The 25,453-nt window shown below is 42.0% G+C and overlaps 1 protein-coding gene across 1 annotated transcript in view; it reads left to right on the top strand.

The window, feature by feature from the left end:
• GEN1 (GEN1 Holliday junction 5' flap endonuclease) overlaps positions 1 to 20,495 on the top strand; it is a 61,281-nt gene extending 40,786 nt beyond the window's left edge. Inside the window, exons 8-14 of the mRNA XM_073674122.1 lie at positions 2,865 to 3,015; positions 3,941 to 3,977; positions 4,053 to 4,133; positions 10,468 to 10,598; positions 12,593 to 12,654; positions 14,078 to 14,221; positions 16,904 to 20,495. Coding sequence (XP_073530223.1) covers positions 2,865 to 3,015; positions 3,941 to 3,977; positions 4,053 to 4,133; positions 10,468 to 10,598; positions 12,593 to 12,654; positions 14,078 to 14,221; positions 16,904 to 18,216 — 1,919 coding nt within the window. The 3' untranslated portion in view covers positions 18,217 to 20,495. The remainder of the gene's footprint in view (positions 1 to 2,864; positions 3,016 to 3,940; positions 3,978 to 4,052; positions 4,134 to 10,467; positions 10,599 to 12,592; positions 12,655 to 14,077; positions 14,222 to 16,903) is intronic.
• The last annotated feature ends 4,958 nt before the right edge of the window (positions 20,496 to 25,453 follow it).

The raw sequence follows: 25,453 nt of genomic DNA, 5'->3' as shown, positions 1-25,453 counted from the left end.
CAGTGTGTAATGTTATTAAGAAGTTTACCAAGCATGGAACCTTCAAGAGCCTCCCTGGACGTAGGGGAAAGAGGAAAATTGATGAGATGTCTTCAAGGGTTGGTACGACTGGTGGAAAAAACACCACGTCAAACATCCAAAGACCTGAAGGCTAACCTGGAACAGTCTGGGGTCATGGTTTTAACAAGTACCATACGCCCCACACTAAACCAAGCAGAGATTTATGGGCGAAGGCCAAGGAAGAAACCATTGCTGAAGAAAAGACATAGAAAGGAATGACTGATCTTTGCCAAAGAGTACCTTGACAAACCACAATCCTTCTGGGAAAATGTTCTCTGGACAGATGAAACGAAAATAGAGCTTTTTGGCAATGCAAAGCAACAGTTTATTTACAGGCTGCGCAATGAAGCTTATAAGGAAAAGAACACCTTATCAACAGTTAAGCATGGTGGAGGATCCATAATGCTGTGGGGTTGCTTTGCTGCGTCTGGTACTGGAGGCCTTGACCGTATCACAGGAATAATGAAGTCAGAGAATAATCAAGAGATTTTAGAGCGAAATGTCCTACCCAGTGTAAGAAAATTTGGTTTGAGTCGAAGATCATGGGTCCTCCAGCAAGACAATGATCTAAAGCACACATCCAAAAGTACACAGGAATGGGTAAAAAAGAAAAAATGGACTGTTTTAAAATGGCCAGCAATGAGTCCTGACCTCAATCCCATTGAAAATCTTTGGGGTGAGCTAAAATCTGCCATTGGGATAAAGAACCTGCAAACATTCAAAAGCTTGAACAAACTGCAAAGGAAGAATGGGAGAAAAATTCCAGCTGAGAAGTGCAAGAAGCTTATAGATGGCTACAAGAAACGTTTCAAGGCTGTCAGCAATGCCAAAGGGTGTGCAACCAAGTATTAATTAGGAGTGGCTTTATTGCTGCACATGCTGTTTATTCTGTTTTTTCTTTGAAATTGTAACATGAAAGTTGAAAAACAATGTTTTATTGTATTACTTTGGACCACTATTTAAAAAATCCTGAGGATATAACTTTGGTACATTTCCATTTATTTATGAAGATATTGTACAGTCTATGAAAAAATGAATGGTGAGCAGCACTGTACATCATGGTGCTCTCCGATTACATAGCAAAAACCTGCAGATAAATTCCATTTAAGAGGCCTAAAGTTTTCATCACATGAGGGGAAATTGTAAAGGAAGGAAAAGGAAATGTGTGGCGGTTTTTTCACTTTTTTTTTAAGTCCACACAGTGACATTAAAATGTTTTGTATATTTGTGGATTTCTTTTTTGTTGTTATTGGAGCGGGACTAGAAATAGCTGTTTGGGTTAGAGGTGGCTATTTTTTTTAATTTTTGTTTTTGATTTATTTTTTTTATTTCCCACATTTGTGCCACTTTTACACAATAAGGGAACCTCTGGGAATATTTCAACATTTTTAAATACATTTTTATTATTCTCGATTTCCTCTGTAACTGGGGCTGGTATATTAGCCCCAGTTAAGCGAACTTCCCATGATGAGTAATTGGTGAGTTTTTGATGTTGCAGATTTTCTATACCAATTAAGCTAATTGCGTTTTTGAGCGCTTATTTTATTTTTTTCAATGCATTTTTATGTAATTTTTTTCGGCTACAGTTTTTTTGGGTGTTTTAAATAAAACCACTTTATTTTGGATACTTCTTGTTACCTAGCGTTAATAACGCCATAAACTTACCAAATACTCTTTGTGGGAACCTAATGTTACAGAGAAAATCAGTTTGCTCTGATGCTGATCTGGATCTGCTGAGACTCAACAGCTCCTGCTCTCTCCCACAATGATTGGGAGGAGTAAGCACCATTACTGCTTCCTATACTTTACAAGCTGCATCATTCAGCGCTTTGTACACAGAAATTAGTTTATTACCATCTCTGCCATCTCTATGTGGAGCCTGGCTGTGTCTGGTAGCCGTGGAGCCTGGTTGTGTCTGGTAGCCGTGGAGCCTGGCTGTGTCTGGTAGCCGTGGAGCCTGGCTGTGTCTGGTAGCCGTGGAGCCTGGCTGTGTCTGGTAGCCGTGGAGCCTGGCTGTGTCTGGTAGCCGTGGAGCCTGGCTGTGTCTGGTAGCCGTGGAGCCTGGCTGTGTCTGGTAGCCGTGGAGCTTGGCTGTGTCTGGTAGCCGTGGAGCTTGGCTGTGTCTGGTAGCCGTGGAGCTTGGCTGTGTCTGGTAGCCGTGGAGCTTGGCTGTGTCTGGTAGCCGTGGAGCTTGGCTGTGTCTGGTAGCCATGGAGCTTGGCTGTGTCTGGTAGCCCGTGGAGCCTGGCTGTGTCTGGTAGCCGTGGAGCCTGGCTGTGTCTGGTAGCCGTGGAGCCTGGCTGTGTCTGGTAGCCGTGGAGCTTGGCTGTGTCTGGTAGCCGTGGAGCTTGGCTGTGTCTGGTAGCCGTGGAGCTTGGCTGTGTCTGGTAGCCGTGGAGCTTGGCTGTGTCTGGTAGCCCGTGGAGCCTGGCTGTGTCTGGTAGCCCGTGGAGCCTGGCTGTGTCTGGTAGCCCGTGGAGCCTGGCTGTGTCTGGTAGCCGTGGAGCCTGGCTGTGTCTGGTAGCCATGGAGCCTGGCTGTGTCTGGTAGGCGTGGAGCCTGGCTGTGTCTGGTAGCCGTGGAGCCTGGCTGTGTCTGGTAGCCATGGAGCCTGGCTGTGTCTGGTAGCTGAATCCTTCCTCTTGCATCTGTGTGATCTCTAAGCAGCTTTTAACTCTGTGTAATTTCCGTGCAGAGTTGTTTTGAAACGTCTCTCCAGAATTCTTATTCTGTGCAGAGTATGACTGGAGAGATGACAATGGGTCTCCCATACAACTGATATTTTATTGTCATTCCCGTTTTAGGTTCTACCAAAGAGCACGAGCGGAAAGGCTGCAAGTTCTGCGGAAGCGAGAAATACTGCGAGCCTCATGACTATGATTACTGCTGCCCCTGTGACTGGCACAAGGCTGAACTAGAAAAGAAGAACAATTCACTGGAGTATACCCTTAAGATGTACGTACATCTCCAGGGGCCGATCGACAATTTACAAGTGATTGGGCGCTCATTTAATTACCCTGTTCACACAGGCATTGGCAAACCGTACTGGCACAGAATGATCTTGTCGGCAGCATACCCCCTTGCTTGTACGTGACAATGTACTTCCAAAAACAATGGTGTTCATGCCAACATAAATGATCCGATCCGCTAACTAACAAGTGTTTTGCTGGTCTGTTGGTTGATGGGTGGCATCTTTACACGGGTCAATGATTGGGAATGATCAATAATCATTTTTATGAATTATCGGCTCATGTAAATAGGTCTTGGGAGACTTTTTTTTTTTTTACTTGTATGCATGTATTTGTGTCTAAAAATTATTTTTGCAATTGGGTTTCATTAAAAATGTTGCTCCGTTTGCCTTCCATAGCCAGTGCGTTGCACTGTCTACTGTTGACTTCAGGATGAGTTAACTGGGAATCATTCAGTGAGCTCATTCTTATGGTCTGATGGTTTGTTTTGTTTTTATCAGTCTTTTTCTGAGCTCCTCTCATTGATTTATGACCAAAGACCACATCAAAGTTGAATGTGCAGGAAAGCAAAGAGCCTGTAAAACTGAAAAGATGCAATGGTTTTTTGTTTTTTATGAAACCAAATTGCAAAAAGTATTTTTAGCACAAAATACATGAATTTAAGTAAAGAAAAATAAATAAAAGAATAGAAAATAATGGTTCCCAAAGTTGGACAACCCCTTTAAGTTATCACTTCAGACAAGAAAAATAATTGACCAGTCCACCCTTATCCATCTTCGGACACAATGGTCATATTGATCCTCATTTACTCAGAAGTGAATCAGGTGGTTCGATCTTAAATCTTATTTCTCAGTGAATGGTCTTGGTTCTGATTGATTTTTAATTCTTATAACCCTCATCCCTGCTTATAGGAAAGCCAAGAAACGTGAGGGATTCCCGTACCCCGAGGTGAGCCAACTTCATTTTGCTTGTAGGATTTTAAACTGGAGATGTGGCCGTGACTTTTCTTCTTCATTCTTCCAGGTGATTGAGGAATTTCTCATCAATAAGGATAAATTGGTCAAAGAGATCAAATGGAGGAGGCCCAGTCTTTTGTGCTTCCAGGTACATTCATTATATCTGGAGTTGTTATATTTTATGTAGTTTTCAGCTTTTATACTTATATTATTCACTCACCCCCAAAATGAACTGAAACATTTATTAAAATCATTTTTATAGGACCTTTCAGACCTGTTTTTTTTTTCCTTTAATTTCTCATTTCTATTGCGGAGATATTAGCTTGTAAGACTTAGATGTTAATTTATTCTAAGACTAAGTGGGCGTTGTTAGAGATTCATTTCTGGGGCGGTTACTTTTTCCCCTGCATGCTGCTGACCAATCGTAAGCAGGAGGAGTAATGCAAGTGGGGGAAAAAATAACACACCCCCAGGGAAGGTCAGAACCGTCTTTTTCCTGTGAGACATGTTATAACACACAGCCTTGCTCCCCTCCGTGATATCTGCACCACCTCTGTAGAGTTCAGCAGAGTTATGCCTCATTACAAACCCCTCTTGCAAATCTTATCTCACTGCAGTCAGTGTTTGGGAACGGTGAGTAAATCAGAGCTGCGTGTCATTGGATACATTTTTGCAGCTCTCATTTAAGAGCTGACAGTGAGAGGAGAGCTTCAAGAAGTGTTGGTAATGACTCACAACTCTGCTCTACTCCCCCTACCCCCACACTGTCTGCTGGGAGATTAAAACTCTGGAGGAGTTTGTAATGAAACATAACTCTGTTCTACTCTACACATTAAGTGCAGAGATCACAGAAGAGAGCAGGGCTGTGTGTCATTACATGTCTCACAGGAGAAAGCCAGTTCTGACCTTCTCTAGGGACATTTTCTTTTTTTTTTCTTCTGCTTATGATTGGTCAATTTCATGCAGGGGAAAAAGTACACACCCCCATAGAAAAATATCTATAAAGCCCACTCTCTCAGCATAAATAATCGAAACTTTGCAAACTAATCACTGCACTGGAGATGAGATATTAATAAAAAAAAAAAAATACTTAGCTTTGCAACTACTAGTCCATCTTGTGACCAGTTTGACTTTCTCATACTGGTGAAAGGTTCTCTTTAAATGCCATTTCCATACAGATTACCCCCTATATCTGCAGGTAAATTACATTTCTTTCTGTGACATTTTTCCCTTTAAAACGGAACTATCAAATGTACCCTGTGTAATTAGTGTTTTTAACAATTAACACAATGTTGTAACAATGAATACAGCGTTGTAACCTTTAGATCCTGTTTTCTTGGCTTATTTAAATCCTTATCTTCTATCACACGAGAATTGGCTTTGTTGTATATAGACAACAGATATTTGTACCTAATGGCTCATTCATTATGGGGAGCTCTGCTTTGTATTAGTCTCATTTATTTTCAGGAGACCAGAATCACTCCTGCCTCTTTTTCTGTGCCTCTCTTTTTTCTGTGTGCCTCTCTTTTTTCTGTGTGCCTCTCTTTTTTCTGTGTGCCTCTCTTTTTTCTGTGTGCCTCTTTTTTTTTTTCCGTGCCTCTCTTCTTTTTTTTCCGTGCCTCTCTTCTTTTTTTTTCGTGCCTCTCTTCTTTTTTTTCCGTGCCTCTCTTTGCTTGGCTGTTATATTTAATGACCCTACACGTTTCCTGTAGTTTTACTCATCAGGGGTCATTAATTTAACATTGCTGTGTTATATACAGTGTCTTACATGGCATCTGATGACAGTCTTATGCCCGTCTTTGCCCGCCGGCTATTTATAGGTCATGCACCTCCCTGGTAGTCAAGTCAGTACCCCTCATCCAATCACTAGGTCATAACATCATTATGACCATCTGTATGATGACATGTCACTATTAGTGGCCCCATACACAATAGAAAACTGTTGGACAAGCGTTTTGACAGCAGCTCTCTCCCATTCACAGGAGCGCTCGTTCCGCTGAGTGCTCCTGTGTTCCCCTCTGTTCTCCTCTGGCGGCTTATTTAGCTGTTAACAAAAAGATCTGCAGTCCTTAATAAGACTTGCTGGATCCTTATCCCCCACGACATCATCTGTAGGGGCCTCCGTACTCCTTAAAATATCTATGGGGGCCTTAAGGAGTAAAGTGAGCCTCCCATAACCATCCACACTCTTCTCCTGCAGCATGCATTACGACTCATAGCACTTCCCTTCCATCACAAAACTATGTACCTCCATTTCCCTTCTGCTATCTCTAACACTGAGAGAAGGGAGGGGAAGAGTAGGGAGAGCTGTCAGGAACAAAAATATTTGTAACACTTTTGCAGTAAAAAGTTATATTGTGGTACCATGTTAGCCAGAAAAATCAATGTAAGTACTTTAATGCGCCAAAAACACAAACATATTCTAGGAGTGATACCTTTATTGGCTAACCAGAAAAACTATACTTGTGAGGTTTCTGAGTACAGAGGATCCTTCTTCTGGCAGGTTTACAAAAACATTCTGCTACATAGAAGACTTAGACTGTCTGCAGCAGAAAAAAAGTTGCTGAAAGAGGAACTTTCAGCTAATTTTTCATGTTGAACATGACGTGTTAGTGGCTGCAAAGCGAAATAAAAAGTTTTTTTTTTTTTAATTAGTCTCTCCGTTGCGGAGCTATTAACAATCAATGGGTTTGACACCTAATGAGTTAAGTCGAAGTGTGTATTATCAGATATTTATTAGTTAAAGCCCCCAGTGAACTCTATCTGGTAACACCCACCTGGAGTTAACTAAAGTTAACTCATTACATGTCAAATATTTGATTGCTAATAGCACCGCAACAAAGAGGCGAAATTAAAAAAAAAAAAAAAAAATACAACCATAAGAAAAACTTTTTATTGTTTTATTCTGCTCTGCAGCCACTGTTACGTCATCTGTCCAGATCAAGATGAAAAAATTTGAAGACAGGTAGTGATGAGCAAGCATGCTCGTTACTCGAGATTTACGAGCATGCTCGGGTGTTTCCCGAGTATCTTCAGCGTGCTCGGGTGTTATGTTTGAGTCGAGCTGTGTGACTGTTTGACAACTTTAATACGTGTGAGGAATGCTTGTTTCTTAGGCGTTCCTCACATGTATTAAAGCTGTCAAACGGTCGCAAATCATGCACACAGCGTGACTAAAACATAACACCCAAGCACGCTGAAGATACTCGGCGAGCATCCTCGCCGAAAGTTTTAACAGAACATACTCGCTCATCACTAATGACAGGTCCTCTTTAACTTTTACATTTAGGAGGCAAATGAAGAATTAAAAAAGGAAATTGTGCAAAAGTGTGCATAGCCTTTACATATATTCTGTAGGGTGATGACCGGCAATAAAGATATTTTCTTATTTCCAGTAGAAGATCTGTACACACAATTACACACATATATATGTGCTGGGGCTTACATTTACCATTACAGGTCTCCTATAGGAAATAAGACAATAACTTTATTGCCGGTCATCACACCACAGAATATATGTATATGGCAGCTCAATATAGGGACTAAAAAATGCAGTAACTTTTCTCCCGACAGAACCACAGGATCATCACCTTGGAGAGAAATTCAGTTTTCCTGTTATTTCAATTACTGCAAACCTCAAGAATATTACCAGCATTGTTAGACTATGATCACACTATCTTTGCACCAAAAAAGTAGAAATTTTTCTACGTGATGCTATTCACGTAACTGAAGCCAACCGAGTGTTCGATGGGCTGCGATATATTGGTGTAACTATAGAAAAAGCACAGTTGGCTGTTCATCTATGCGGAGGTGTACTGCAAAAAATATCTGTTAATACAGAGTAGTATCCATTGCAGACCATGTATGCCGGCGGTAGCAGGCGGTAAGCAAACCGATGTGGCGCATGTAGAGCACCTGTACAACTTGCATTGGAAGTTCTATTAGAACTTTCATGCAAATTTTTTTTACGGTGTCTGAACATTCGGCGAACGCTCGCTCTGTGTACATAAGGGAAGACGAGCCATGAACTCAGCTGGAAAGTGAGAATTTTAGCTTTAAGTTTCTGTCCTATTTTTTTTTTTTTCCCCCTCTACGTGACGGACCTCATCATTCTGATTCGCTTCACGCTCCATTTTTTTCTTATAACCTGACCTCAGTTCATACTTCATTCTCTCCCTCATACTAAGCAGCTGTGCTGACCGTCGTTATCATCGTATACAACCCAAGTGGGAATTTATACAGTTACATGATCCTGGAAGCTGACGCCGGTCCTACAAAGTCAAATGGTTATAAATTCTGTGCTGTATTGATCCCGAAAAATAATACTTGGTACACAGCGGAGGAGCTCCCGCATCTGCCAATCTCAGTTGTTCCTTGATTAACGAGGATCTGTCATCTCTCCCGATTTCTGTATCAGTAAGTAGTTGTCAACTCTGCGTTGTGCCGTTCCTCTGCTGTTCCTCCTCGAACAAGGGGTAATAAATTGTCAACTGGGTGTTACCACTCCCCTAGACACTAGCCTTCATTAAGACTTAACCGTTGCAATTTCTATCACGTTTTCTGTTCTGCAATTTCTCAGAGTTGTGTGTATTCTTTTCTAACGGTTGCTGTCATTGAATAGGAGTTTTTGTTCTTTTACTTGAAGATGAAAATTTGTCGTGGTCAACAAGCGTAATCTTGACATCTGTCTAGAGAATCAGGAGACCCATATCCATATTGTATGGTTGGCAATTCCCAACATTAACCCCTTTCCCACACCATGACGTATATATCCATCACGGTGCAGTCTATGGAGCGGGCTCAGGAGCTGTTATACAGCCAGCACCTCTACCTCCTAACACCTACCTGCTTAACCACGTATATATTCTTTGTCACAAACGGGGCTAACTAGGTCAGGTGGATCCTTGAAGGTGCCCACCTTGGTTTGGGTGGGCACATGGGCCACAAGCATAGGTGCTGCAGGTCGGATGTTGCATGCGGGAAATGGGTAGCAGAGTTTCCAGAAGCCGAAGGCAGACAGGAGACGTCCTGGAGACCGCGGACAGTTATTAGTTACTGGAAGCCGCATGCAGACTGGAGAACCTGAGACGTCCGGTGAGACTGCAGACAGGTAGCAGAGTTACTGGAAGCCGCAGGCAGACAGGAGACGTCCTGGAGACAGGTAGAATTGCTAAAGGCAACAGGCGGACCGGAGGCGACCAGGACACTGCATACAGGTAGCAGAGTTCCTGGAAGCCACAGGTAGCAGAGTTCCTGAAAGCCACAGGCAGACAGGAGACGTCCTGGAGACAGGTAGAATTGCTAAAAGCCACAGGCAGACCGGAGGCGACCAGGACACTGCATACAGGTAGCAGAGTTCCTGGAAGCCACAGGTAGCAGAGTTCCTGGAAGCCACAGGCAGACAGGAGACGTCCTGGAGACAGGTAGAATTGCTAAAAGCCACAGGCAGACCGGAGGTGACCAGGACACTGCAGACAGATAGCAAAGTTAGTGGAAGCCGCAGACAGACATGAGAAATCCTGGAGATCACAGACAAGTGGCAGTGGTACTGAAAGCCGCAGACAGGTAACTCAGAGACTGGACACCACAGACAGACAGGAGACTTCCTGGAGACTGAAGACAGGAACTGTGCACAAACAAGATAAAAGGCTTACTAGAAAGTCTTGATACCAACACCCAGGTGTGTGTCTTGGGAAGGCTTGTATAGGCCTAGGAAGTTCAACACATGGGAGCACGCTGGGTTACTTGCAAAGCCCGACGTGGAGCACAAGAAAGTTTAGCAAACCTAGGTGTAGGGAGCAGAGACCCGAGACAGGTTTGTAACACTCTTAATCGATGAAAGTGGCAGGATCCTGCTGGAGTGCCTAACTGTCCAACTGGGGTGTCCATTGGTTGCAATTGCAGTTAAAGGCTTCCCACCATCTTGGTGTTCCGCCTGTACAGCCCTGCTTCAGGCTACGCTTCATAGGAGACAATGATTTTCTCTACATAGTATGGGGAGAGTAACAAAAAAAATAGGTCTACTCATATTTGGCATTTCTGTTTCTGGCTATACGGACAGAAAAATAAAAAGTTATCGCTCTAGGAATAGAGGAGGGAAAAACAAAATTGCAAAAAATTTGGCTGCATTCAAAAAGGGTTGTCCAAGCATTGCACCTATTCTGTGGATTAACTGATCCCTGGGGGTCTGACACTGACATCCCAATGATTCCGAGAATGGGGCTCTGAAATATCCCATTGGATGAAGCGCTCGCTGCTGCTCGATTTATGGTCTATGCTGGAGGAGTACAGCGCTGAACATGAATGGCCGGCGTACCACAATGACCAGCAAGAACTTGCTTGTCCTCCAGGAATTTATCTCCATTGATAAAATGACTCCTCCGAACCTATAAGATGGTGATGTTCTAATACAAAGATTTGCAACTGGGCGCATAAATGAATGGACTGTGCCATAACCGTGAATTTCTTCTGTCCTTTCATAGACTTTTGCTCTGGAATGGATGGAGTGGCCCAAACACTATTCATGTGAGAAAGTCTTGATCCTGCTGACCTACTACGATATGCTCGAGAGGAAGGCTGGCCGAAGTCATGATGCCCAGCTACAGGCGGTCCGGTAACAGATTGCTCCCATTTACTTTATTTAATTTTTGCATTTAAAGGGGACCTACCACCAGATTCAATACTCCCCTGTTGTTCAAATTTTTTTTCATAATCTGCCTTATAATTCCAGAGAGATGGGGCTTTTTTATTTGGTGCTAGTTTTTATGGTCTTTTCAAGTAGGCGTGGCTCACAGGGTAATAATGCAGAGCAGCCTAAAGACACACCCCTGAGGATCCCGAGAGACATGCCCCGCCTTGTAAAGACCATAAAAATTAGCACTAACTACAAAGGGCCCCATGTCTTTGGAACTATATAGCAAATTAGAAAAAAAAACGGGAACAGTGTACTTAAATAAGAGCGAAAACTGAGAACTTCTGACCGAGTGACAAGTCCTCGCTAATGCAAAATATTATATGCAGGTCAACCCCTATTTAAAAGAAAACCCCCTACAGCAATCAGCTGATCATTTTTTGGGGGGGGGACCTATCGCATACACTCCTTTTCTATAGATTAAACCTATAACCTGGGAGCCCCTCTGATTCTGATAATGGAGAAGCCACAGGTCTGATTTGGCGCTGGGTCCTCTTCTAAGTTCTCCCTGTACAGTGGAGCTCCTGTGCAGGGAGCTGCCGCAGTCCCTTGTACAGAGCTCTGCTGCAACTTCATGCACACTTGGTCTGGGTGCTACTGTCCAGGGAAAAATCATAAAGGGTACTCAAGGCTAAACCAGCCCCTTAAAGCAATCCTCTCACCGGCTTTGACAGGTATGAGATATGGCCACCACCTTTCAGCCCTCATATACAGAATTCTATAATGCAGTATACTGTATAAACCCCCAACCTGACCTGCAAAACAAGAAAAAGAGCTTTTATTCTCACCTGGGGGGGGTTCCGGTCTGAGGGGCGTCGCTGGTCTTGGTCCGGCGTCTCCCATCTTCTTTTGATGGCGTTGTGCTTCTTTAACACAGCCCCCCGCAGGAGCGCGATGCCGGGGAGGCTGTGTGGATGATGTAGGGATGCATCATCCACACGAAGCAAAAAGAAGGGAGGCACCGGACTAGGACGAGCGACACCCCATAGACCGGACCGCCCCCCCAGGTGAGTAGAATAAAATCTTTGTCTTCTCTTGCTGGTTGGATCGAGGGCTTATATACAGCATTATAGATTGCTGTATATGAGGGCATACAGGTGCTGCCCGCATATTATATCGGCCAAACCTGGTGACAGGTTCCCTTTAATTCTCAGGATCAATGATTATTTATTATTACTATGGTAATTACTGTTATTTTTTAAAAGGCTATTATTATGATTATTTATGACTAATGGTTAGTACTCATTATTACTGTAGTTATTTCCCTGGCTATTATTATTAGCATGGCTATTATTAGCAATATTACCATGACGTAGTAGTAGTAGTAGTAGTTAGGTTATTAGTATTATTTATTATTATGGATATAATTCTTATCATAGCTGTTATAATTTTTTATTACTATACTGTAGCTATTATTGCGTTTTTGTTTTTAAATGCTACCATGGCTGCTATTATCACTATTATTATGTATTATTGTTGTTGTTATTATTACCATGGATATTATTTTAATTACTGTCATTAACAATGATTACTATTTATCACTATTACAATTATTTATTATTGCTTAGTTATTATTTATTACTATTGCTAATATTATTTCTGTTACTGCTATTATCACTTATGATTATTATTTATTAATTGCTATTATTGTTTATTATTACCATGGCTATTATATTAATTATAATTTACTATTTATTACCATTACAATTGTTATTACTATAGTTAATAGTAATAATAATAATAATAATAATTAATTTTATTACCATGCCTATTTTAATTATTACTATATTTATTATGATTACTATTTTTTATTACTATAGTTATTGTTACAATTGTTTGGTACTTGTGGTTATTATTATTAATTAAAAAAATATAACTTTTTTTTTTTGTTAATTATATCTATTTTTTTCTTTAAGAATTGTTAAGACCCGTGTCAGAAATGGAATTCCCTGCTTAGAAATCGAGTGGGTGAAGCCAGGTTTGTATACACAGCAGAAAAATGAGATGCCTGAACCTGGCTCCAATCCTTCCACCTCGGCTGCTGAAATACAGCGATTGCCTTCATCACTCAGCCCATAAATATGGATGTCCAGTGTCCGAGCATGTGATCTATATCGGAGGAGATTAGAGACCACCGCTCCGCTGTGCCGCTGATTATCTTTCAGAAGAAACAAAGAATTGGATGCAAAAAAACCCAACCTGTCCAAGTGTGGTGTGTGGAGGGGGCTGGGCAGTATGGCCGCCTAACATTGGGAAGGACCTCTTTTTCTGACTATTTTGAATATCTGAGTGCTGGTAGTTTTAGGGGCCACATATCTGTATGTATGAGATTAGTAACTGGCTTGTGTGATGGGGGGGACTCTTCCCCTCGACCTTTTATTTGAGTTTCCATAAATGCGGCCATAGTGCGGGGTGACTGTGTGTAATTACACTGTGTAGATCTCCTCTATGACGTGTGGCCCCCCCGATGTCACCGCCACTAATGAATTGTCACAGATTCCTCACAAGTGACTGACACTGAATGGAAAGTGCTAAATGGGAGATAAGGGAGAGGGATACAAATTAGGACCCGCAAATGGTCAAACTCTAAGGGGCTCTCACATTATTTTCCATATTTGTTTAACCCTTTCATTCTATCTTTTTTGCAGTTCTTTTTAATATCACAAACTTTAGCTTACAGTGCATAAGTAGTCATTTTGCCCTCTGGGATCTATGTTCCTTTTTGCTCCTCTGGGCCGAGGTCCTTTTTTTTTGCCACTCAGGGGCTCAAGGTCCCTTTTTTTTTGCCACTCAGGGGCTCAAGGTCCTTTTTTTGCCACTCAGGGGCTCAAGGTCCCTTTTTTTTGCCACTCAGGGGCTCAAGGTCCTTTTTTTTGCCACTCAGGGGCTCGTGGTCCCTTTTTTTTGCCACTCAGGGGCTCGTGGTCCCTTTTTTTTTGCCACTCAGGGGCTCGTGGTCCCTTTTTTTTGCCACTCAGGGGCTCGTGGTCCCTTTTTTTGCCACTCAGGGGCTCGAGGTCCCTTTTTTTTTTGCCACTCAGGGGCTCAAGGTCCTTTTTGTCTTATGTTTGCCATTCTCTCACTATCCACCTGGGCTCTGAAGTCCTATTTGCCCTTTTCCAGGCTCAGTTAGTTTTGTCATCTGACCCCTAGGTTCAGAACTAAGTTTGAGGTGTGAATAAATTTTGCTGTTTTTAAAAAAAAAAAAAAAAAAAAAATGAAATTGCTCGGTGTTTCTGCAAAAAATGATTTTGCGATATGACACACACACATGAAAGAAAAAAAGGGTGAGAGCGATAGATAGAAATGAGAGAGACGTGTGGGAGAGATCAAGTGCGGAGAATCCTTCCTCTGTGGATCTGTTTGTTATATATTTCCTTATATTCTTTTCCTTGTATCAGTCGGTTACGTTTTCCCCGATGATCACCCACCTGATGGCCCTTTGGTGACCATTGAGGAAGAATCGCTCTTCTCGGAGGCCTATCCTCAGATAGTAGACCTGTTCCAGAAAGACAAACTAGAGGCCGAGATGCTGAAGCAGAAATGTAAGTATCATTTATGTTTCGGCGGATATGATCTGTAAATGTATTTTTTTTTCCTATATGGATTATGCCTTAGACCTGATTGACCTGTCCACTTTTAGTAAATGTTGTATTTCCCATAAAATAAGATTCCTAGGAAATATTTTTACAAATCTGTGCTGTGCTGTTCCTCAGTAACTCCTCCTGGAAAGGTGCGAAAAACAATTCCAATTAGAAAATAGCATCTCCCATGGGATGTGCCAAACAGAAGTAGTCAAGGGTAATTCAGTGCAAGGGTTAATACTTCCAAACACTAATTCTGTATTGTCTCACACAATATACTTCTGACATATTTCACACACTAGATGCGTCTTGAATCCATGTTGTGAGGGGACTTCCAGCACAGTTAGACTTTATTATTCCTGGCTGGACACTGTGTAGCGTAAGGTAACAACCAGTTGCCAATGTATTCTTGCATTTCCAGGAGGAATAACAGAGGGTTGTCAAAATGTAGATGAATAAAACTTTTACTACTTTACAGAGAATGCAAGAATTTATTAAAACACGTCAGAGCTCTCCCAAGTATCTTTAGATGCCCCGTGTGCTTTCAGACAACTTCATCTCTTTTGATAGTTGATGTGATAGACAATGTTTATATCACTTTATTCATAAATGATGTTGTATGACCCCAAAAATCACTCCAGTGTCGGCCCCTCTGTGTAACTTGCTGCCTGTTGTCGTTTCCGTCTCTAGCAGCAGAGATGCCGACATGGATTATAGGAGGTGGGGGCCGGGTCTTAATCCTTCTACAGGAGGTGGGGGCCGGGTCTTTATCCTTCTACAGGAGGTGGGGCCGGGTCTTTATCCTTCTACAGGAGGTGGGGCCGGGTCTTTATCCTTCTACAGGAGGTGGGGGCCGGGTCTTTATCCTTCTACAGGAGGTGGGGGCCGGGTCTTTATCCTTCTACAGGAGGTGGGGGCCGGGTCTTTATCCTTCTACAGGAGGTGGGGGCCGGGTCTTTATCCTTCTACAGGAGGTGGGGGCCGGGTCTTTATCCTTCTACAGGAGGTGGGGGCCGGGTCTTTATCCTTCTACAGGAGGTGGGGGCCGGGTCTTTATCCTTCTACAGGAGGTGGGGCCGGGTCTTTATCCTTCTACAGGAGGTGGGGCCGGGTCTTTATCCTTCTACATGAGGTGGGGGCCGGGTCTTTATCCTTCTACAGGAGGTGGGGCCGGGTCTTTATCCTTCTACATGAGGTGGGGGCCGGGTCTTTATCCTTCTACAGGAGGTGGGGCCGGGTCTTTATCCTTCTACATGAGGTGGGGGCCGGGTCTTTATCCTTCTACAGGAGGTGGGGGCCGGGTCTTTATCCTTCTACAGGATATGGGGCCGGGTCTTTATCCTTCTACAGGAGATGGAGGCGGGTCTTATCCTTCTACAGGAGGTGGGGGCGGGTCTTTATCTTTCTACAGGAGGTAAGGGTGGGTCTTTATCCTTCTACAGGAGGTGGGGCCGGGTCTTTATCCTTCTACAGGAGATGGGGGCGGGTCTTATCCTTCTACAGGAGGTGGGGGCGGGTCTTATCCTTCTACAGGAGGTGGGGGCGGGTCTTTATCTTTCTACAGGAGGTAAGGGTGGGTCTTTATCCTTCTACAGGAGGTGGGGGCGGGTCTTATCCTTCTACAGGAGGTGGGGGTGGGTCTTTATCCTTCTACAGGAGGTGGGGGCCGGGTCTTTATCCTTCTACAGGAGGTGGGGGCGGGTCTTTGTCCTTCTACAGGAGGTCGGGGCGGGTCTTTATCCTTCTACAGGAGGTGGGGGAGGGTTTTATCATTCTGAATCAAGTGGAGGCGGGTCTTTATCTCTCAACTCCTACTCTCCTGTCTATCAACTGCATATATGCATTACAGAGAGGTGGTCTTTTGATTCAGGTTAGGCAAGTTATTGGACAGTGTCACATATACTGCATCCTGTGAATGCACAGCAAGTTCCAGCACCCATAGTGCTGGCAGATCACTGATGAAGAGGAACCATCCACTCACAAATAGTGGGTAGAAAGTTGAAATGCATGAGAATTAGTTTAGCTCATGGACATATTAGATTGGCATGTGCCCAAAAGCATTTTAACCTCGTAGCAGTGGATGAGTGCAGCAATATCATACTTTTATGAAAGGGCCGGTATATTATTTTGTACAGAGCGAATTTCTTTATATTTCTACATACAGCTGTCGTACTGCAGCCTCAGCATTTTCCTGACCATGTGGCGTTGCTCTTGTTTGCGTTATTAAACTCGAGCTGATGAAATATAGCTGCAGTTAGCGGAAAATTGCTGAGCTCTGATGGGCCGTTTGTATAACATATTGGTCACTCGCGAGTCTTAACCGCTGGCATTATACGTCTATTGCTTCTTTTCTATTACTCTCTTTCTCGGATTGTGTAGCCCTTTCTCCAATCAGACACCCAATAAAGTGTATCGGAGGTAATGGGCTAAAATTAACCTCTTCTGTCTCTGACTATTTAACACTTTTTGCTTTAGACGCTCGTCAATTCTACTGCTGTTGTCCTAGTCAGTATTTGCTTACTCTAGCAAGATGTTCTAATTAACGAAACGTAATGGACAATCTGATTGGTCCTTCTTCTGGCTTGGAAGTTTCTTGATGAGAATTGAAAGCAATTTACAAAATTATATTTGGTTGTTTTGTAGGTAAGAAAAGTAAACCTAAACCCAAGGTTCCTCAAAATGTGGATGACGTGGCTTTACTCCTGTCTGAAATGAATTTAACCCCAACTGTAGAGATAAATGTTTCTCCGTCGATCTTAGAAGAAAGTGAAGAACCTAAAACCACCATCTGTCTTAACAAAAGGGACTTGTCAAATTATCTACCTGACACTGCTTATCCTTCACCACCTATGATCAACTTGATATCAAGTGATCTAGAAGTTTCCACCACACCTGTGTATGTAGAAGATGACTTGGATAGATTTGATGGTCAATGTTCGTCTCCAACACTGAATAACAGACCAAAGTCTTCAGTGGCTTCTCCTAATGTTTTATCCATGGTTGAAGATCTACATCTGAGTAGCATTGACTGGGAAGCCACGTCATTTAGCATGTCTCCTCAAGCTGAGCCTCATACAAGCGGTGGTCACACATGTGGTTTCCACGATGGCCTAAACACTGAAGAACAAGTAAAGACAACCAACAACTCAACCCAAGAAATGGTGGGACCTGGTAAGGATAATTTGGAAGCTAAATTCAAACCACCAATCTTGGCGTTATCTGATTCTCCTTGTATTACACATCTGCAAAAGCTGCCTTTGAGAGAGAGGATACTTTTAAAGAATGCCTCCTCAAAACCACCCAGTGTCCTTGAGAAACGTTTGCCTTTAAAACCCATACCTCTAAGCCTCAATTTGAGGGACGTCAAGTCCAGTGCCAACCATAATCTAAATTTTAAGGAAACACTTCAACATAGCAAGTCAACCAAAGGACAAAGCTGTCAAAGTGAGAAGCAAATCAATTCCACCAGGAAGCCTGACCCAAACTGTTGGCCTCATGAACGTCTCACCACCAAATCATTCACTTTTGTAAAGAAGATTGCTGTCGCTCCTGTGAGGCCCGCATCGGATGGAATAATTCCCAGCAAATCGGCAAATGATGTGTCGGCAAAACTAGTTCAGAAGAAAAGTGTGTGCCTCAAGATGGCATCTTCCAGTGAGGACGAAGATGAACAAGGAACTGGTGGTAGACCTACATATGTCTTCAAGAAAGAGCGAACAAAATCAGAGATGCCCTTAACCAAAAGCGCTCCTGTCAAGCCAGCGTCTAACACGGAACCGGATACTGGTACTTTTAGTATTCCCAATATAAATAACGTATTTTCAAGTCCTGAAGCACAAGTCCTAGATGGCAAGTCCCCGGATGAGTTGAGTGATGACGATGACTCTATAATATGTGTGGACAGTCCTTTGCCATTGTCAGAAAGACTGAGACTCCGACAATTACAGAACAGTTAACGTTTTCTGCTCTTACTTTCTCTTCCTTGTCTACATGCGTCCAGTGAAATCAAAGAAATCTGCACAAAAAAGTTGTCGAAACTAGTATTGTGTGTTTTTGTTTTAGATGTTTCTTTGATTCATGTTAAAAAAAAAAAAAAATGTCATAATTTTGCTGGCTGGTCTTGGAAACAGTCAGCAATGCATCTTCATGCCGTAGAGCTTAGCTTTGACTTTGTCCTCTGAGCTCCCTCAGTGCACTAACATTCTGGGAGACTGTCGTGTACCAATTTTGCTTTAGGCATAACTGGAGAAGAAAATATCATGCAATTCAGGACTTGTACAGGACACCTAAAGCACAGTCCACATTTTTACTTGTATTTTTATTCTAGTCTTTCCTGTGTTTGTCCTTTTTCTTAAAGCATTTTGGTCCCTAAATGTACATAAAACTTAAAGGAGTCTTTGTTTTTTTCTCACTCCAGAAGCAGCGCCACCCTTGGGCATAGGCTGTATCTGGTATTGCAGCTCAGCTCTATTCATGTAAATGCCATTGATGGTATATCCCATGGTTTACGATAGGAATAACCCTTTAACAGTTTAGCTCTTGGTATCCGAGTTCCCATATTGCATTTTTCTGCTCATTTCAAAGGTAGCCTATCAATACATTTTTATATATAGAAGTAGTGTTCTGGCTATATACGAGCTTGCCCACCAGTAAAATCAAGACATTTTTGTAGAGATCCGATGTGCCAGTCATGAGAAATCTAGTGTAGAAGCCATATGTAAATCAGGCTGGAAGTGCACTGGGGGTGTGTCAGTGCAGTGGGAAGTCGTCTTCTGAGTTCATTGAGACTCCCCCAGTGCACTTCCAGCCTGATTTACATATGGTTTTAATGCAAGATTTCTCATGACTGGCACATCGCTCATATAGAAAAACTATATTAATTTTATTATAAGACATTACTTCCAAATGTAAAAAATGAGCGGTTCCATTAAAATTTTGCTTTTGATGTGAACCCATTTCACAAAACCAGTGTGACACCAATCAAACACATATATGTATGTGTGTATGTATATGTATGTATATATATATATATATATATATATATATATATATATATATATATATAATATACACGCGCGGTACTTAAATATTATGTAATGAAAGAACTTCACTTTTAAAGAAGGGCTACCCTGGTAAATCATTGATCTCTTGTCTATGCTTTTATTTTAGATATTTAGAGGGGTTGTCCACTATTTGGAAAAATTCTTTTAAGTGAAGTCTGGTCATGGCACAAGGCGACAGCTGATCTGGGCCTGTGGTCTAGCATTTTTTCCTTAGATCATGTCCTAAAACACACAGATGTGTACCAAGACTAAAGGAGTCGTTGGATATTTAAAGAAAAATATATATTTTTTTACCCCAAAAAGCGTCAATCTACTCTATTGGTTGCATCTGGAATTGCAGCTAATGTCGGATGCAGACATCTACGAAAACTATCCAAATACGTATTGTGATGTCTGGACCGGCCTCAGGTCTCCTGACCCCCCCCCAGTCTACAACAACATAGGCTTATATTGAGGCTGTTGGGACAGGAGCGCCACAGCCAGACTAGACATCATGTTCATTCTTGGCTTGTGATTTACTGACGTCTGAATTCGGCCTAAGCCCTATTAACTGGAATGAGGATTAACTGTAATACCAGTCAAGAGTGGCGCTACGTCTTCAAAGTGGGCATCCCCATTGAACAATAAAGGGGTTTTCCACCTTTTGAAAACTGATCCCCAACACTCAAATACAAGTAAAAAAAAAAATGCTACTCATCCTCCCTCCTCCTCAGGTCCAGTGCTGGCTCGGTCCCTATGTTTTGGCTGCAGCCCTGGCGTCATGACTATAGCACACATCACCACTGCAGCCAATCGCTAAGCTCTGCTGACACTATTCACACTTTCCATATATGCACAAGCCACCAAGCTCTGTGATTGGCTGCAGTGTTGACGTGCGCAGTCGCTCCCGACATTACTGCTGCAGCCAAAACATAGATGGGAGTACCAGCGGGGAGCTGCCGCTAGACCCTGAGACTCTGTATTTCTTTTTGTTTGTTTTTTTTACTAGTATCCTTTTTTTAAAGTAGAGCACTCCTTTAACTTTAGTTACTTTTGGCTTACTCTTTCTATGTGGACAGTATATACTGTAAGTAGTTGGATATTTGAGGATTGGTTTATAATGTTCTGGTGCTGATTTGTTTGCAATTCCAGTAACAGTAAAATTTATCATATTATCGTAGTGTTTGGGCGGAAGACCCTTTTTTTTTTAAATAAAAAAAAAATACAATTTCTTTAATTGTTTGTGTTTTTTTAAAAAATGTTTATTCTGCTATGCCAATGACTTGAAAAAAAAAATATAAGTCTGTAAATGAAATTGGAAGAAATAGATGACTGTAAAGAAAGTGATGGCTATGAGATGCAGAGTAGAGTGCCGCCATTAGACAGCAGTCACTGCTCGGGACATAGTGTATAGGGCATGGAAGGTGGATGGGAACTCTCCACCGTGGTCCAAAACTATCCTGGGACTTTAAGGCTACGTTCCAACAATGAGGTTTTTGAGCTTGCAGATTTTCTGCACCCATTCAGTAAAATAGGTTACTCTCATTTTTTCGAAAATATGGAGTGTAAGAAACTCATCAAAAACTCAATGTGCATATCCCTTCTTCAAAGTGGAACCTGTTGGATGGAATATGCTCCAAACTAGGCCCTATCCATTCGAAAGGCTGCAAAATACGCATTAGGAAAAAAAAACTTCAAAACCCCTTCAAGGTTTTGAAGGGTGGACATGCACATGGAGTCTTTTTGCTGAGTTTTCACAGAGTAAACTAAGCAGAACCTCGCACATTTTCTGGGAGGATTTCGAGAGTTTCTGGTCAGTTATTGATCAAAAGAACGTGCAAAAAAAAAAAAACTGTGTGCCCATAGCCAAGAAAAGAGAGACTACTCCAAATACTCCCTTATTCACACTTATGTGTTGTATCCGTTTTTTTTTTCAAGGATACCACACGTACCCATCATAATCAAAGTCCTTTTTATTTTCCGGCAGCACGGATGACAAGGGCCAATACAAGTCCATGGGTCTGGGATAATTCCCTACAGCACACGGATGACATCCATGAAGCTGATGGTAAAAACGGACGCATGGAATAAACACTGAGGGCGCTCGTACCATCTTTTAGACACCAGCAAACTTGCATCTTTTTGAAGCAGAAGACTCCTTAGGAAAATGCGTGAGGCATTCTCCCTGAAGTGTAATTTCTGACGCTTCTTGCTGCGGCTTTGCCACCGGCTTTTTTCCTTTTCCATATGTAACATAGTGGCGACTGCCAAGCGAGAACTGCCAGAAGAACCGGACCGGTCACTTCTTTTGGCCACCTCACAGCCTTCTAAAGTTGAAGCAGTTAAAAGAAGTTACAAAAGACGAAACCTGTGCACAGCAATTCGTTTTGACATTGCTGTGCATACTTTAATTATTTTTGGTATTTTCTTATCTTATACAGGCGGACTCCGCATGAAAGAAACGCTGTCTTGTGAACATAGCCTTACAGTGTCACGTACATACGGTACACTCCATGTCCCACTTTGATCCATCCATTAGACTGCATGCGTAGAGCCATGAGATAGGACCTGAGGAATACAGAGGTAAAGTAAGGCTTTGTTTACACACAGTTTTTTTCAGCAGACAAATCTAAAAAGTTTTTCAAGCGTATTTTGCAGCCTTTTGATTGGACCGTTCCTAGTTTGGAATGGATTTAGTCCAGATCCGCTTCAAAGAAGTCACGTATACATTTTTTTTTCCCACCAAGCATTTTTCAAAATCTGTTCAAGGAAAGAAAATGCTCAAAAAAAACCCCTCCACATATGAACAGTAAAGTGAAGAGTTTTCTTAGGAGAATTTAGTTGAAGATTTGCCCAAAATCTCTGTGAGCATTCCCTAATTCGGCTATGTGGATAAAGCCTTCTTCAAAGTGGTCCGCTGGTCACAAAGCTTTCTGAAGGTCTCCATCCTCGAGCCTGCTGGTACGATGGTTCTGCTGGGGTGCTGGGCTCAGTGCCAGCATCATGTGTGGACACCAGAAGCTACAAGATCTTCTTGTTTTTCTTCTCGTTTTGACACCACGCTGTGAGATGTGGATGCACAGGTTGTGTGGAGTGTTGGCTTCCTGCACAGGAGAGTGTAAAACAAGCCATCACTTTTATGGGTTTTGACACTAGCACTTGGGCTTGAACACGGTCTACGAGCCCTGGGAGCCTTTTATGTGGGGATGTAGTCCAGCAGGGAACGGCACCTTCGCAGACATGAAAAGGCAGGATCCAGCCTGGCCACTTCCACCGACCATTGCCTATTTTTTTTCTTATATGTATTTCTTGACAAGTGTTGTAAATTCCCCACCTGGTATCCAGATCTTTTCCTGTATTTAAGGTTTTTTTTAAGGCCTCGTTTTGACGCATCTATGTAGGAAATTCCGGAAAAAAAAACTGTATAATGTTCATATATGGAATATCATGGAGGTATTCCTGTCGGAAAGTGAAAATATCTCTAAAATATCAGAGGCGACGTGTTGATTTTTATATGAAATCTAACGAAAATGTAAAAATATTTAGGTAAAGTATGTCGAGGTTCACACTGCATATTTTGTGCAGTTTTGCACTTGGATTTCTAGACTGAAATTTCCAACGTTTCTGCTCATCTTTTCTGCATTTATTCATGTCTTTTTTTTTTTTTTGTTCTAAGAAAAGGCCAGGCCAATAGTCTAACCTGTGGACCATGTAGAAATGAATGGGTAAATCAAGTTATTGCTGTAAAAGGGGATCAACAACAGATACTAAAAGCAAAAGCTCACATACTTTTACCCCTAACAGACATATGATATTGGATAATTTTCTCCAATAAAATGTGACCGAGTGCAATATTATTTGAGTCATTTGTTTGATATTTTTCTTTATCTACTTTTAGGACATGTGCACACAGTGTGATTTGGACGCCGGCACAACCACCCATTTTCCCATGCAAAGCCGCTTTAGGAAAATGCTGGCAGTCATTTTCCCTGAAGCAGCTTTGTCGTTGTTCTTGTGGCCCTGTCTCTGGCGTCTTTCACTCTAAACTCTCCTCATAAAGCGCGGGGGGCGTCCTAGCGGAAGCTGCCCAGAGGATGACCCTAAGGCCGCGGCCCCACTATCAGTATTTGGTCAGTATTCGGTCAGTATTTTTTCTCAGGAGTGGGAGCCAAAACCAGGTGAGGAACAATCAGAGAAAAGGTATAATAGAAACAAGTCACCAATTCTTCATTTATCACCCACTCCTGGTTTTGGCTCCCACTCCTGAGAAAAATACTGACCAAATACTGATAGTGGGGCCGTGGCCTTACTTTTTTTTTTAACTGCTTCAGTTCTCTTTTCCTCTTTCTGTCCTCCATGCTTAGTGTGGCACACACAGACACAAAAAACTGAGACGTTGACTCAATGGGCGGCACAGTGGCACAGTGGTTAGCACTGCAGTCCTGCAGCGCTGGGGTCCTGGGTTCAAATCCCACCAAGGACAACATCTGCAAGGAGTTTGTATGTTCTCCCTGTATTTACGTGGGTTTCCTCCGGGTTCTCCAGTTTCCTCCCACACTCCAAAGACATACTGATAGGGAATCTAGATTGTGAGCCCCGATGGGGACAGCGACGATAATGTATGTAAAGCGCTGCGGAATATGTTAGCGCTATATAAAAATAAAGATTATTATCTTTGCATTCTATCTGGTTTCAGGTGTGATCTTTATTTTTCCCACTCCTCTTACTTGCCACAGGTGAGTTTGAACGAGCATCACATGCTTGAAACAAAGTTGTTTACATACAATTTTGGAAAGGTGCCAACAATTTTATCCATTTTTGGGGTTCTGTGTGAAATTATATAGTATTATTTACATTATTGTTTTATATTCTCATCTCATCATTATATATTATCATTTCTATCATTTTATATTTCATGTTATATAGTATTATTTCTATTATTATTCTAGATACGGTATATATTATTATTTAGTACGATTTATGTGGTTGTCTTGTATTATTATCATCGTTCTATATTATCATTTCTATTATTATTATTGATGGAATTTCTTTTTTCACCCCCTTGATTCCATCTGATCTCTTCATGTAATCTCAGTTTCACTGTTTTTCAATGTTATTGGTATTTTCCATGCATTGTTGCCGGAGGCGCCTGAATTTTTGTTGATGCCGGTGGAATTTGATCGTATCTTTTAATCCTAGTTGTGATGCAGGACTGGACGTAATGTGATGAATTTCATGAATTTCAGATATCACGTCCATCACTGGCTACAACATCCCAATAAGTCAGTCATGGAGGAGATATAATTCAGTGAGTCAGCGTGTGACCTCCGGGCATCGGATATAGTATATTTTTTATGGACTAGAGTTAGAAAAATATTTTAAAGGGATTCTATAGACAGTAACATTGTTGGCCTATCCTTTTATCGATGAGGGTCCAACCCCCTACAGTACCAGACAAATTTAAATTGTATGGGGAGGCGAATGAAATCGGACCACTGATACTCATGTCCTCTTAAAGGGAACCTGACAATGGATATATGCTGCCCAAACTACTGGCTGTATGACTTCATCCATGTATGTTTGACCCTGAATCACTGCGGCGGTTCAGAGAAAAACACTTTGAAAGCCCCTGGGGACTGAGCCGTGTAGGTGACTAGTCAAAAAGGTTGGTTCCCGACAGCTTCTCCCCGCCCTCTGCCAATGACTGACAGGCATCTCCTCGTACGCACATGCAGGGAGCTACCTGTTACACAAGTAAATAAACCTTAATCACTGTATCCAGTGTACATAAAAGATTTCCTTTAGGCCAAATTTATGAAAAACTGTCTGTTTCCCATAGCAACCAATCACAGCACATCTTTTATTTTTTAGAAGCAGGAAATAAAATGAAAGCCGTGCTGTGATTGGTTGCCATGGATAACAAAAAATGTTTTCCCTTAAGGATGCAGCAAATTTTTTTTTTTTTTCACCTTTCATTCACCAAAAGCCATATTTTTTTTTTACTTTTCAATCTGCATAGCCATATGAGGTTTTGTGATTTTGCTGGAAGAGTTGTAGTTTTGATGCCATTCATTTTACCATACAATGTACAGGAGAAAAAAAAGCAAGACCCAATGCCACCAGGGTCCCATTATAAAAAAAAAAAAGAAAA

This window comes from Phyllobates terribilis, unplaced genomic scaffold, assembly GCF_046119375.1.
Source record: "Phyllobates terribilis strain yellow unplaced genomic scaffold, ASM4611937v1 Scaffold_3__8_contigs__length_932513732, whole genome shotgun sequence".
NCBI classification, from domain to species: Eukaryota; Metazoa; Chordata; class Amphibia; order Anura; family Dendrobatidae; genus Phyllobates; species Phyllobates terribilis.
The sequence above is the reverse complement of the archived record's forward strand: the minus strand, read 5'-3'. Positions and strand labels throughout refer to the sequence as shown.